Here is a 14,027-nt window from a genome sequence, read left to right as displayed (position 1 = left end):
CCTATCTTTTCCCTCTCCTGCACCCACCCATGCACCCTGCACTCCTGCCTCACTGAATTTCCTGTTTCTATGATCTGTGCCACTGTACAGTACTATTTGCCCTCTGCAAAGTGCCCTCTTTCTTTACCAAATTCCTTTTCATTCTCCAAGACCCAACTCAGTTGTCACTTCCTCCCTGAAGCCTGTTCTGTTACCCCAGGCTCAGTTAGTGGTTTCTTTCTCTTCATTCCCAGAGACTTACATCTCTATTGTAGCTCTTAATTTGTATTCCAGTAACCTGGTGACACAATTGGCTTTCTAACTAGACTCCATTCTTAGAGGACAGAGATAATGACTGGCTCATCCTTGTCTCCCTGTACCTCACGCTGTCTCTGGCACATAGTAGGCACTCAATGCATGTTTACTGAATTAAGAATGTAGTGGTAAAATCTTAAAAGATCAAGGTTACACCATGGCCAGAAGCCTAACTAAAAGTGATCTTTAACATTTCTGAAATGTTAAAGTTTATCCATTCTCATCTCTCTACCGAACAGTAGATATTCAGCAGGAGTCCTTAATTGGTAGATTGTTGTCCCATTGTTACCTTTGAAGAGTTTGCACACCAGCCTCTCTTGTCCTGCTGTCTCCCTTCCAGAGAAAATCAGGGTGCAGGGAATGAATACCTTTTTGAAAAGAGTTAGGATCGTACTGCTTTTACAAAACAATTTTGTGTGCCTTCCCAAATCATTAAATATTTATTGAGTGCCTACCATGTGCAGGGTATGTGACATCTTCAGTAGTTTTCTTCTGTGAATTATCTAATCAGGTGTAAAATTATCTAAAGTCAAGTCTTTTGCATTAAAGCTGTGAGAGATCATGAATGCTTTATAGCAGGTAACTTTAGTAAGATACGTATTTTCTTTAGGAAAAGCATTAGTAAGCTATGTCTTTATACTTTTTTTATTACATTGTATAAGTCACAGTGAAAAGTACATTTAATGCTGGCTTAAGCCTAGGTGGTTTCTACTTAAATATAATCATACATTTTATTAGTAGTTTTCCTAGATGGAGAGGGAGTTAGGCGGTAGCCAAGTACACCATGCATTTCCAAGGATAGCTTCCCAAAGCACAGTGCCTGTGTAGCAGTTCTCACTTCCTTAGCCAGAGACTTGGTGTTAGGCTGACAGAAGCTAACCCCAAATACCTCCAGCTTAAGGTTTTTGTTATATTTTGTTTTACTTTTTCCTCTTTCCGTGTAGATCATGGGAATCCTTCAGATGGCGAATCTAGGAGCCTTTTTGCTTGTTTTAGAAACAGTTTCACACTGGGGTTTCTTTTTTGTCTCTCATTGGTTCAATTTTAAATGTTGCTAGTTATGATCACTTTGAATACTTCACATAGCAGTTAGGCTTACTTTTTGTCCTAGGGCCTTTATTAATTAAGGACAAGATATTAATAATATGAAGGTGAAATGATTAGTATTCAAAGTTTTAATGAAATAGCAAGTAATAAAGTAGATAAAATGGAAAGCCAATTTCTCATTGTAAAGGGGAGAAATTTAAGGCTCTTATTTTTCATAGTACTGCATTTGTTTACTGAAAGTAAATCCTTCTGACTTATAGTTTATTGCATTTTCTGCCTCTCTTCTTTAAAAGTCCTCCTATTTAAAATAAAATCTGTCAGAGACTATGTAGCATATATATTTAAATCCTTTTATGATTTGAGTGAAACTCAATTTTAACAGTTATGCAAATGAAATAATTTTCTGTACACTTTTTACAGGAAGCTATTGAATCCTTCAAAGAAGCTTTGAAGCAGAAAGTTGATTTTATTGATGCATATAAAAGTCTAGGACAGGCCTATAGGTGAGTAAAATAATAATAGTTGGGGTAGGAGGGAGGGTGAAGAGTGGGGAGACAAAATAGCTTCACATAATATTTTAAAAGAAATAGTATTTCTTAACCAAAGGAGATGGATATTTTGAGTTGCGCAAGTATGTATAGACTTGTTGATATTTTCTCTGAAACGTAGAAAAAACTATATCAGAGGATGTCATGATGCACAGTATTCTCTCTTAACCTCAGTGTGTGTATTGGTCTAGAAAATGTTCATCCTTCAAGGGTTGTTGTTTTCAGTGGTGGCATTATAAGCTATTGAGGTATAGATGCTGCTGCTGCTACTTTCTTGATAGTAACTAAGGTACATTTCCTATGATCTCTTTGAAGAGTCCTAGAATGAAAGGATGGAAAAGTTTATGTACGTCTGTTGAGAATGAGAAGCTGTAACTAGAACTTGGCTTCCTGACCGCATGCATTGACCTGAATAGACCTGTTGTAACTTTTGGGTTTAAAAAAAAAAAAAAAAAAAGCAAGCCAGGCCTGGTGGCTCACACCTGTAATCCCAACAGTTTAGGACGATGAGACAGGTGGATCACTTGAGGTCAGATGTTCAAGACTAGGTTGGCCAACATGGTGAAACCCCGTCTCTACTAAAAATACAAAAATTAGCCCACCATGGTGGTGGGTGCCTGTAATCCCAGCTACTCGGGAGACTGAGGCAGGAGAATTGGTTAAACCTGGGAGGCAGAGGTTGCAGTGAGTCAAGATCGAACCTCTACACTTCAGCTTGGGTGACAGAGTGAGACTCCATCTCAAAAAAAAAAAATTATACTCTGTTATGAAAAGGAGGTAAGATGGCATGAGTGAAGGAGCTTATGACTTAGTTCTGCCTTGGTCATTTTGCGGGTGTGAGTGCTTAACTTCCCTGAGCTTCTAGCTTCTCACTTGTAAAGGTGCTACAAAAGCTAGAAAAGAAAGATAGCGACAGAAAGTCCCTTTGTTAGGTACCTTATTCAGGAAGGATTAAATTCAAGAGCTTATTTGTCGGATAGTTTGAGAAGCTCTTATACTGAGTTGGAAAAAGTGTGTTTGGATTTTTTTGGGGTTTCAGGGATGATATTCGTGCTTCCTGTCTCACCGAATTATTGAACAGAAATTTAAAACAGATTGGAAAGCACCTTGTAAAGTGCTGCATGAATATAAGCAGAAATTATATTTTTTAAAATATTCATCATTTATAGAGAATTGATGTATAGAACATTTTGAGGTTACTTATATTCTTTGTAATATATAAAAGAATGATCAGCCAGGCGCCATGGCATGTGCCTGTGGTCCCAGCTTCTCAGAAGGTGAAGTGGGAGCATCGCCTGAGCCCAGAAGGCTGATTTCAGCCTGAGCAATGCAGTGAGACCTGGTTTCTAAACAAATTTAAAAAGCAAATAAAAAGCAGACTGATCCATAACAACCATTTCCATTCTGGAATGGTTACAATTCTAAAATACACTTCTTTTTTTTAGAATTCTAAATTACATAATGATTTACTAGATTTTAAGTGAAGTACCTTCGATGACAAAAAAAAGGTGCATTTTTAAGTCTATGAATTTGACTGAGAATGTTGAAACCATGTATGATAATAATTGGCATACTTCTTTCCAAAAAGGAAAACTATGTTTTTATCCGTATACTAAAATTTACACACGTTTTTTTAAGGTTTGGAACTCATGATGAATAATCAGGGAGAGGGGTTTGAATAAGCATTTGCCTTTGGAAATCAGGAGATGAATTTTCCTCACAGAATTTCAAGAGCTCTGTGGTTATCCTATAAGCTGCTAGGATTTAGAAGTAAGCGGAATGTAATGTGTCAGAGGCTATAAAAAAGTAGCAAAAGGAACACCCCCAGCAAGGTATCTTGTTTACCTATTGGTCCATAATTCCAAGGATAGCTTATTCTGTGTGTTTCCTGTAATGTTTATACTGTGTTCGTAATAAATACCTAGAGAACTGGGCAATTTTGAAGCAGCCACGGAGAGCTTTCAAAAGGCATTGTTGCTCAACCAAAATCATGTGCAAACCCTCCAGCTCCGGGGAATGATGCTCTACCACCACGGCAGCTTACAGGAAGCCCTTAAGAACTTTAAGGTAAGCATCCATAAATAAGAACACTGTAATTGGAGTTCTTGAATTATTCTTCAGTGACGTTTAGTGAAATGAACAGAGAAGGGGGACTGAGAATAATGTTTATACTCCAACAAAAAGAAAAAGAAGAAATCATTGCCCAAACCAGCCCTGTAGACTAGTTTACAGGTCTGATTTACCTGGAGGGAAAACTAATTCCAGAGTAAAGAATAAAGCATTTCAAAGTTTTTCTAAACTGTGTTAATATTAATGCAGCATTTTGTCCTCAGCGGTGTCTGCAGCTAGAGCCGTATAATGAAGTGTGCCAGTATATGAAAGGCCTCAGCCATGTTGCCATGGGACAGTTTTATGAAGGGATAAAAGCACAAACAAAAGTTATGCTGAATGACCCTCTCCCAGGCCAGAAGGCTAGCCCTGAATATCTTAAAGTGAAGTATCTCCGAGGTAAGTCAGAAAATCACAGAATTGTTGGATTTTCATGCTCACAGCTGTAGAAATCATATTGCTTTACTCTTTTATGTTCCATATGAAAGAGGGGAGTCTGAAAGAGGCTATATGACTTGTCCGCAACCACACCTTGTCAGTGCTCGTGCAGAGACTAGATGTTTATGTCTTCGAGAGACCAGTCGAATGCGTTTTCTACCAGTTTTAAAATTTTTACTTTCTAAAGTTAAAAATTTTTTATTTAAGTCAAAAAACCATATTTTGAACTAAATGTGACAAAAGCATCTGGAGTATTTGTGTCTAATCACATCTCATCCAAGAATACAGAAAGGGCAGGAAGCTGACATTTTGTGAGGTTCTTACTGTTAAATGTGAACTTGGTATCTTTGACTTGTCATTCCTTTATGTCAAAATTCTCATATATTTTGGAGAAATATGAGGTGAGGAAGAAAGCAAGTCTTGCAGCTACCCTTTTATTAGTTGTAGTTTTACTTACCCATCTCCTGTCTCTGAAGACATTTTGTTTTTTATTTATTAAAGCCCACATTTTCCTTTGTTATTGTAAGCCCTTTATACTGTGACCGTCCAAAAGAAAAAAAAATGTGAAAAGCTGTGTATGTAATTTTAAATTTGTAGTAGCCACATTAAAAAACGAAAAACAAAGAAGTGAAATTTTAATAATATATAATTTTAAATTCAGTATAACCAAAATATCAGTTCAATATATAATATAATTAATATGAAAGTGCTATTCATTAGCTACTTTACATTATTTTTTGTACTAAGTCTTTGAAATCTGGTATATATTTTATGTTACAGTACATCTCAATTTGGATGTTAAATTTTCATTAGAAATACTTGATCTGAATTTAGAATTTATATTTAGAGTTGAAAAAGTAGGTTCATGTGTGCAAGTTGTTCCAAACATACTGAAGTTTTCTAATGATTGAATCAAGTATCAGTTTGTAAGTTTAAATTAATTCAAATTAAATAAAATTTAAAACTCAGTTTTAATCTCCCTAACCTCATTACGTATCCAATAGCTAGGTGGCTAGGGGCTACCTATTAGACAGCATCTTTCTTTACCCTAAATTACAATTTCCTTTTTCCCTGGTTCAGTAGAACTTGGACTTGCGAATTATAGACAGAAGGGGCAGGTACTCTGTACTTTGGGTTTTTCCTGCACTGCTTCCATAGAGTCGGCAGCAGTCCATCAGTCGGTTGGTGAAATCATATGCTCAATTAATCCGTATACCAGTTGACAGAGTACCAGGCTCTATCTGATGCTGATCTTGGATTCTCAAGCTCTGGAATTGAAAACAATGAGATTTTTGGTGATTTTCCTGGAAAGGTGATTAAAAGTTAGCCAAAGTAGACCCAGACTGACTGATTTACATTTGACCTTGTTATCTCAAGTCAGTGGCAGGTTACCTGTATCATATACTAATCATGAATTACTAAAATTTAGAAGTTCCTTTTAGAATTATTATAATTGAATAACAGCTTGTTACAAAATATTTATATGGCAGCTAGCCATAAGAAAGTTTCTTTAGCAGTATTTAGATGTATCGGATCTTATTTTCTTTCTGCAGAATATTCTCGATATCTTCATGCACACCTTGATACCCCACTTACGGAATATAACATTGATGTGGATCTGCCTGGAAGCTTTAAGGACCATTGGGCTAAAAATCTGCCTTTCCTCATAGAAGACTATGAAGAGCAGCCAGGGTTGCAACCCCACATAAAGTAAGTGCTTTAATTGAATATGATTTTTTTTTAATCTCTCAAAGCTGAGCTATAAGCTGGGCATGGTGGCACACCACTCCCTGCTACTTGGGAGGGTGAGATCGGAGAATTGCCTGAGCCTAGGAGTTCAATCAAGCATGCTAACCTTGAGCCTGTGAATAAGCATCCATTCATTGCACCGCAACAACATAGCAAAGACCCCATCTCTAAAACCAAAACAAAACAAAAAACACCTATAGCAAACATCATTTTAACTAATGAAGTGTTAGATACATTACCATTACCATTTGGAGTCAAACAAAAAAACCCAGAATCATTGCTTCTCTGTAACAGTAAACTAGAAGTCCTAGACAGTGCACAGAGAGAAGAAAAAGAAATCAGTGATATGGATTAGAAAGGAAAATAGAAAGCTATCATTGTTGGCAGATCACATAATTTTCTACAAAGGAAATGATGAGAGTTTAGCAAGGTCATTATTTATAATCAATATACAAGAATCAGTTGCATTTCTATATACAAATAACAAAAATATCATTTATAATAGTAACAAATACTTAGAAATAAATCTTGCAAAATATGTATAAAACCTGCATGGAGGTAACAAAACTTAATTATAAACTTACAAAGTTACTGAGATAAAACAAATGAATGGTGAGAAATACTATGCTTATGGATTGGAAGTTCGATGATAATAGGCCATTTCTCTGCAAATTAATTATAGATTTAATAAAATGCCATTCAATATCCTAAGTTTTTTTGAGGAACTCGTTGAGCGAATTCTGTGAATTCTGTGGAATTCAGGTTTGAAGGGGAAGGTTCCCATCCTACCAAATAGCAAAACTTAATATAGTAATGAACAGAATGGTATTGGTGCAGGGATAGACAAGTGGACTAAAGGAAGAGAATAGGTAGCTTAGATAATTGTAAAGCTGTGTTATAGATCAGGGTGGGACTGGTCAAGATGTGGGGATGGGCCAATTAGCTTATTTTATGGATAAAATAAATTTGACATTTGTAATGGCATAGTAATCCAATTCCAAATGGATGAAAATCTGAAATATGAATGGCAAAATATTTTAAACTTTGGGCAGAATTATAAATGAAAATGTTTATGACTTTGGGGTATAGAAGGATTTCATAAGAAGCACAAAGCATAGATCTGAAACAAAAAGATTGATAAATTGGACTACATTGAACCCAAGAACTTCTGCTCAACAAATGACACCATAAGAAAAGAAAAATAAGCCCAAATTGGGTGAAGATACTTGCAAACTTACAAAACTGACCAAATTATGTAATTTGACCATTCAGAAGAATGGATAAATGTGATACAGTCACACAATGGGATATTATACAGTATAAACAAATGACCCAGGCAACAATGTAGGTTAGTGTCCAAATTTATGAAGTATCACTACAAATTAAAAAGTCAGAGCCAACCAATAGAAAAGTTTGCAAAAGATATGAACAGATAATTTTACCATGGGGAAAACATGAATGACAACCATGAAGAGATACTTCAGTTCATAAATTAAAACCTCATGAGATTTTTTTCAGCCACGAGATCAGCAAATATAGCAAAGTCTGATATTAGTAATATTGGTCAGAAGGGAGATTATGGAGAACTTGTATACTCCTGGTGAGAGTATAAGTGGCTACAACCACTTTGGAAAGCAGTTTGTCATTATCTAGTAAAGTTGGATATTGTAATACTTAATATGAGATTTTGTTCTGTGTCTATTCAGATAACTTTGTACTTGTGCACATATCTATAAGGAGAGACTTATACAAGTCTGCTAGCAGTATTTGTTCACAACTAACACTGGAAATCAACCCAAATGTCCATCAACAGAAGAATGGATAAATGTGATACAGTCACACAATGGAATATTATACAGCAGTATAAACAAATTACCCAGGCAACAATGTGAATTAATTTTAAAATGTAATGTTGAATAAAAGCAGCAAGTCAGTAGGCTGTGCTGTCACGTCATTTTTTTCTCCCAAAGCTCATAAGCAAAACTGTAGAGTATATTGTTTAGGGATATTTATATGTAACAAACCTATTTTTTAAAAAGGTAAGGGAATCAGGAGCACAAATTCCAAGATAAGTATTCACTGACTGGGACACAGAAGGATGGGATAGGAAAGCAGCAGGGAAGTAGATACAACTGCATTTAATTGCTCTAGTTTTTTTTTTTTTTTTTTTTTTTTTTTTTTTTTTTTTTTTTTTTTTTTTTAGATAGAGTCTTGTACTGTCACTCAGGCTGGAGTGCAGTGGTACAATCTCGGCTCACTGCAACCTCCACCTCCCAGGTTGAAGCGGTTCTCCTGCCTTAGCTTCCTGAGTAGCTGGGATTACAGGCCCCCACCACCACGCCCAACTAATTTTTGTATTTTTAGTAGAGATGGGGTTTCACTGTGTTGGCCAGGCTGGTCTCAAACTCCTGACCTAGTGATCTGCCTAGTAATTTGACTTTGTGTTTTCTGTGTGTCTCAACTATTACATGATCAAAAATAATGAAAAGAAAATTGATTGCTCATAGAGGTTATGTATGCTCTCTAACCATTCCTTTTTTGAGAAATATTTCTATGCACAAAAGAGTTAACATAGCAGATCTGTGACTGCTGTCCTTGGAAAGGACTGCTTGCAAGAGTGACCCTTGGTTGGTATCTGGGAACTTGGATTTCAAGGGGATTCCTACTACTCCCAGAACTAATAGGAGTGGTTCCCTTTGCCTAAACTGTTTGTTCAAACAGTGTGGTTTCTGTTGAACACTTGCTTTCCTTCTAGGTATCTGGAATTTGGGAACTTATGGGCAGAAGGTACCTAGAGCCAGACGTCAGTAGAATCTGGGCACTGAGTCTCTCATGAGCTTTTGTGATTGGCAGCATTTTACACATGTGTTCACAACTAATTGCCGGGAAAATTGAATGTGTCATATACGACTTCCTTGGGAGAGGACCCTTGGAAGTTTGTGCCATGCTTCCTCCAGACTTCTCCCAATGTGCCTCTTCCCTCTGCTGGTTTTGTTTTGTCTCCTTCTGCTGTAATAAATCACAAATGGAGACAAAACAAAAAATGATACTCACTGTTGTATCATTATGTGCCAAGTCCACAGAGCCCTCCCAGCCAATTTCTGAGCGTGAGTGAGGATGGTCTTGGAGATCCCCAGAACAACCTATAATTTAGAGTATCATTCTTTGTTATAAAAACATCAAGCCGGTTGGCAGCTAAACAATAGTCTTTCCATGTGTCATTCCAAGTATACTTGTTCCAATACAACTTGGGCAGGGGTGAGGAATGGAAAAAGGGCAGAGGTTTGGTTGCTTGTTGAAAAGGGCAGTCCATTCAGGTATGTATTCTGGAGAAGTTTAGAAAGCAAATAATGGAAAGCGGTGTCTTCAGAATGGTGCACTAGTTATTATAGTTACCACTGTTACTAACCAGCATGTGATAGCAGTTACACACATGCTGTCCCAAAAATTCCCTTTTAAATTAGGGTATGGTTGAGCGCAAAGCACTGAAGTAAGGATTATGTGGTTGTAGACTGCTTCATTAGTTTTCCAGTGGAGGAAGTGACTGCTCTTCAGGTGGAATTGGATTACCAAATGTCTGTTGTAAAAGTCCTTATCAGGTATACGATGTTTCTTTCAGAGATGTGTTACATCAGAATTTTGAGAGTTATAAGCCTGAAGTACAGGAGCTGATTTGTGTGGCTGATCGTTTGGGATCCCTGATGCAATATGAAACACCTGGTTTCCTGCCAAACAAGAGAATACACAGAGGTATTCTGGAAACTATCTGAAAATGAAAATATTCCTAGCATAAGAGAAAGGGTGGTTAAGCCGTGTTGTGCTTTTTAAAAAATTAGTATTTATTGTGGTTATTCAAATCTCCATGTGATCAAAGCAGAAATGTATAGAATCATTGAAAGTGAATTCTGAGAGAAGACTACTTCCATCCTTGGCTTCTTTGCTATTGCCGTAGTATAGACTAGAGTATAGGCCTTAAGTCCTTATTCAAAATCAGACAGCTGATCCAGGGAGCTATTTCCTTACCATAGGAGTGAGGAAAAATGCAAACCTCCACTTGCATCAGTAGGAGGCAGAGTTGGGAGCAGACAACTTGAGTTATCTCTAGTTCCCTCTGACGGGTTTTAATTTTATTAGGACCGTCATGACTGAAACATGCCTTGGGTCTTGTTACAGCACCAACACGTCTGACCCTTTATGTGTTAACTCTTGAGTTATCACCGAGACTGTGTAAAGTAGGTGGAACTCAGTCCCTCTAAAGTGTACTAACTGTCTTCTCGATACTCATTTCTCATAGCTATGGGTTTGGCCGCATTGGAGGTCATGCAAGCCGTGCAACGTACATGGACCAACTCGAAAGTTCGAATGAATGGAAAGACACGGTTGATGCAGTGGAGAGACATGTTTGACATTGCAGTTAAATGGAGAAGGTATCTATAGCCTTGCGGTGAAAATAAACTATAAGTCTTATCATTGTTAAATAAGGTCAGTCTGTTTTAGCTAACAAGCTATAAACCCTGTTTTGTTTGCTAACACCAGGCCTTCTAAGTTAGGTTTTTCTCTCTAAAGTTTGTCATAAATTGCTGGCATCTTTATTCTTTGACATATACTTAACTAATATTTTTAAAACAGGAGTTGATTGTTGTTAAATTTCCAATCACCTGTTTAAATGAAGCATTTTAGAAACGGTCTCTTTTACCTGTGGTACCTTTGAATGAACTTTGCTGGACCAGTCCCTTTATAGTTAATGATGTGCCTGGCAACTAGCTAGTTTAGAGGAACCTTTGATATTCATTTGCATGAGAAAAAAATATGCTCTGTTCCTAAACCTTTACCTTTACCTGGCTTCTCGCCTGGTCTAGCTGGAATTTATAGGTTTGGACATCTTATTTTTAGATATAATGGATTAGCTGTTGCTTTATCTCCACCTTTGCAAACACCTCTGCATGTTTTATTTGGAATGCTTCTGAACACTTCTAGGTTTCATAAAGGTCTCTGTGTTATAGGATTGCTGACCCGGACCAGCCAGTGCTGTGGTTAGATCAAATGCCAGCACGAAGTCTTAGCAGAGGTTTTAACAACCACATCAATTTAATCAGGTCTGAATCTTTTGTGCATCTCTCTTGTTTTCCTAGGAGTTTATTCTCAAGACACAGGGCTTGGAGACTAGGAGTGACCCATTGCTTCTTTCCTGGTGACATTTTGACCGGGAAACATACTGATTGACTCTGCACCTGCGGAGTCCTGCCTGCGTTCCTTTCCTCTCTCCCAGCTGCAGAAAGAAACGTAGCACATGCCATGCTCCTTCCCTAGGCCCTTCTGTCTGGTGTAGAGCACAACTGAAGGGTAGAGTGAAGATGTTTTCCTAGGGTATCAGTCTTCAACGACTCCTAAAACATCATAGAAGATAATTAGATTGAGAACATTACATTTACCATAATATTATGTTAATAGTACATAGCTCAAATAAATTATTTGACACATCTCTCGTGGTGGAAGAAAGGCTCCCTGTCCCACCCCAACACACAAAGGGCTTGGATAAATAACACTACTTAGTAACTAAGCTGCCATCTGGGGTTGGCCGTAAAACTTATGTTTTGTCCAGAGGCTCTGCTAGCTGGGGACACAGGTGAAATGCTCACCTTTTTACCCTTTCTGTATGTGCCTAGCTGCCTTCTAAATAAATGATGAACAAATATTAAAGAATATCAGTTTCAAGGGAACCTATATTATCAGCCCGTCTTTTAATGAATTTAATTTTAGATAAAATTTATAAATACGGTAGTTGTGTCACTTCTAAAATGCTTCTAGTTCCAGGAAGCTGAATTAAGAAACTATCATTCTATACCCCTTTGACATTTAAGTTTGGGTTTTAATTGAAATATAATTTATATGTACATTTATTTTTTTTAATTTCTAGAAAACAAATTTATTTTCACCTTATGACTAGTATGTTCTTATTTCTCATGGAATAATTTGTGGCATAGATAGGTAGACTCAAGCAACTGAGTTTAATTGAAGGTTGCTGTGGATCAGCCAGTGTGCTGTGCTGTGTGATGGGGTTACAGAATGGAGATACAGCTCCACCTGCAGAAAGCTCACAGCACACAGACCAGCAGATAACTACCACGCAGTGTGTTAGGAGTGAGGTGATCACATGCACAGGATGCCATGAGAACCTGGAGAAGGGGTGCCTGATTCAGCCTTCTGGTGCTACCAGAGCTATTTGGAAAAATGGAAATCAGAGAGAGGTGAGGAGATTAACATGGACCCATGGATGAGTTAGGCATGGTCAGGAAACTGTGACTAACTCATTATGCCTGGTGGTGAGTTTGTAATTAAGAGAGTATCAGGAATTGAGGCTAGAAAGATAGGCAGAAGTCAGAACATAAATAATTTTATAGTCTAAGCTAAGGACTTTTTTCCCCCTAAAGACAATGGTGAGCCATTCAGGGATTACAAGCAGAGAAGTAACAGGAACAGATTTGCACATTGGGACTATCACTATGGCAGCAGATGGTAAAATAGATTGCAGAGGAGGTAGGAACCTTGGAGGCAAGGGAGGAGGTTGGAAAATTGTGTAGTTTTTCAGGTGAACAAGTGCAGAGATCTCGAAAGCTGTGTGGTAGTGAGTTGGAGAGGGAGAGCTAGACTCTCAGAAGGTAGAATCAGGAGCATTGGTGGTGAGCCGCAGTGGGAGAGGGCGTGGAGTTAGAGGAAGGCCACCTTCCCTCTCAGGTACAAGGTTGTCCCATTAGGCCAGAGAGCACCAGAACGAAAAGTAGGTGGATGTGTTTAGTGGAGAGGCTGGGAGAAGTGTGGGGTGCAGGAGAGAATTATTATTTGACAGTTAACTTTGAGGTTTGGCGTGCCCGATGGGAACCCAGGGAGTGATGTCCCAGGAGCAGTCGGCTGTGTCATGTGACTCAGCATGTTGGCTGAACACGGAATTCTGGGAGAGAGTTTAAAAGAAAAAGATCCAAAGGGACGAAATATGAGGAAAATAATATTCAGAGTGGGTAGAGGAAAGGAGATTGTTAGTGAGCTAGAGAGCAAGACAGGGTGTTAGATAATGCTGTTGGGAGAACTGAGGGCAGGGAGACAGCATACTGCCCACAAGTGATGGGGTCCATCTGAGGACGTTGATATGGAAGTCTGAACCTCACTTCAGTGCTGGGGATTTTTCTTCCCATTGTGGCTTATCTGGCTCCGAGTTTGATGGCCTCTCTGGCCAGGGTAGGCCCTGTGAGCTGGCAGGCAGTCAAGACGGTGCTTTACTTCTCCATTCATTGACTATAAGCAAGCAAATTTCCTGGAATTTTTTTCTACATTATTCTCGTAGCTTCTTATTTTTTTTTAATTAACTTTGAAATTAGATGTTCGTTTGAGCATATTCTTCCGTAAAAATATTCTTAATTTTATTATTTTTGCCTTATAGGGGTCAGGTGATCAACATGAGATACCTGGAATATTTTGAGAAAATACTTCATTTTATTAAAGATAGGATTCTTGTTTATCATGGGTAAGCCTTTAATTTTCTCCTTAGTAATGAGTTGATTTCATGTGTTTTATATTTGTTATATTTTTGAAACTTGAGAACTAAGCCTGTTGACATGCTAAACAAGGTCTGTGACATTTTTCATAGTGTTAGACTCATGGCCGGGCGCGGTGGCTCAAGCCTGTAATCCCAGCACTGTGGGAGGCCGAGGCGGGTGGATCACGAGGCGAAGAGATCGACACCATCCTGGTCAACATGGTGAAACCCCGTCTCTACTAAAAATACAAAAAATTAGCTGGGCATGGTGGCGCGTGCCTGTAATCCCAGCTACTCAGGAGGCTGAGGCA

General features: G+C 38.1%; 1 protein-coding gene across 10 annotated transcripts in view; it reads left to right on the top strand.

Moving 5' to 3' along the window:
• TTC13 (tetratricopeptide repeat domain 13) overlaps positions 1-14,027 on the top strand; it is a 74,031-nt gene that overhangs the window by 43,094 nt on the left and 16,910 nt on the right. For all 10 annotated transcript variants that reach the window (XM_017526517.2, XM_017526516.2, XM_037737784.1 and 7 more), the window contains 8 exons: positions 1,762-1,844; positions 3,815-3,956; positions 4,223-4,397; positions 5,990-6,146; positions 9,805-9,935; positions 10,480-10,612; positions 11,189-11,281; positions 13,621-13,704. In XM_017526517.2, the coding sequence (XP_017382006.1) occupies positions 1,762-1,844; positions 3,815-3,956; positions 4,223-4,397; positions 5,990-6,146; positions 9,805-9,935; positions 10,480-10,612; positions 11,189-11,281; positions 13,621-13,704 (998 nt within the window). The remainder of the gene's footprint in view (positions 1-1,761; positions 1,845-3,814; positions 3,957-4,222; positions 4,398-5,989; positions 6,147-9,804; positions 9,936-10,479; positions 10,613-11,188; positions 11,282-13,620; positions 13,705-14,027) is intronic.

This window comes from Cebus imitator, unplaced genomic scaffold, assembly GCF_001604975.1.
Source record: "Cebus imitator isolate Cc_AM_T3 unplaced genomic scaffold, Cebus_imitator-1.0 Scaffold42, whole genome shotgun sequence".
Lineage (NCBI taxonomy): Eukaryota > Metazoa > Chordata > Mammalia > Primates > Cebidae > Cebus > Cebus imitator.
This window is presented reverse-complemented; position numbering and strand designations above follow the sequence as displayed.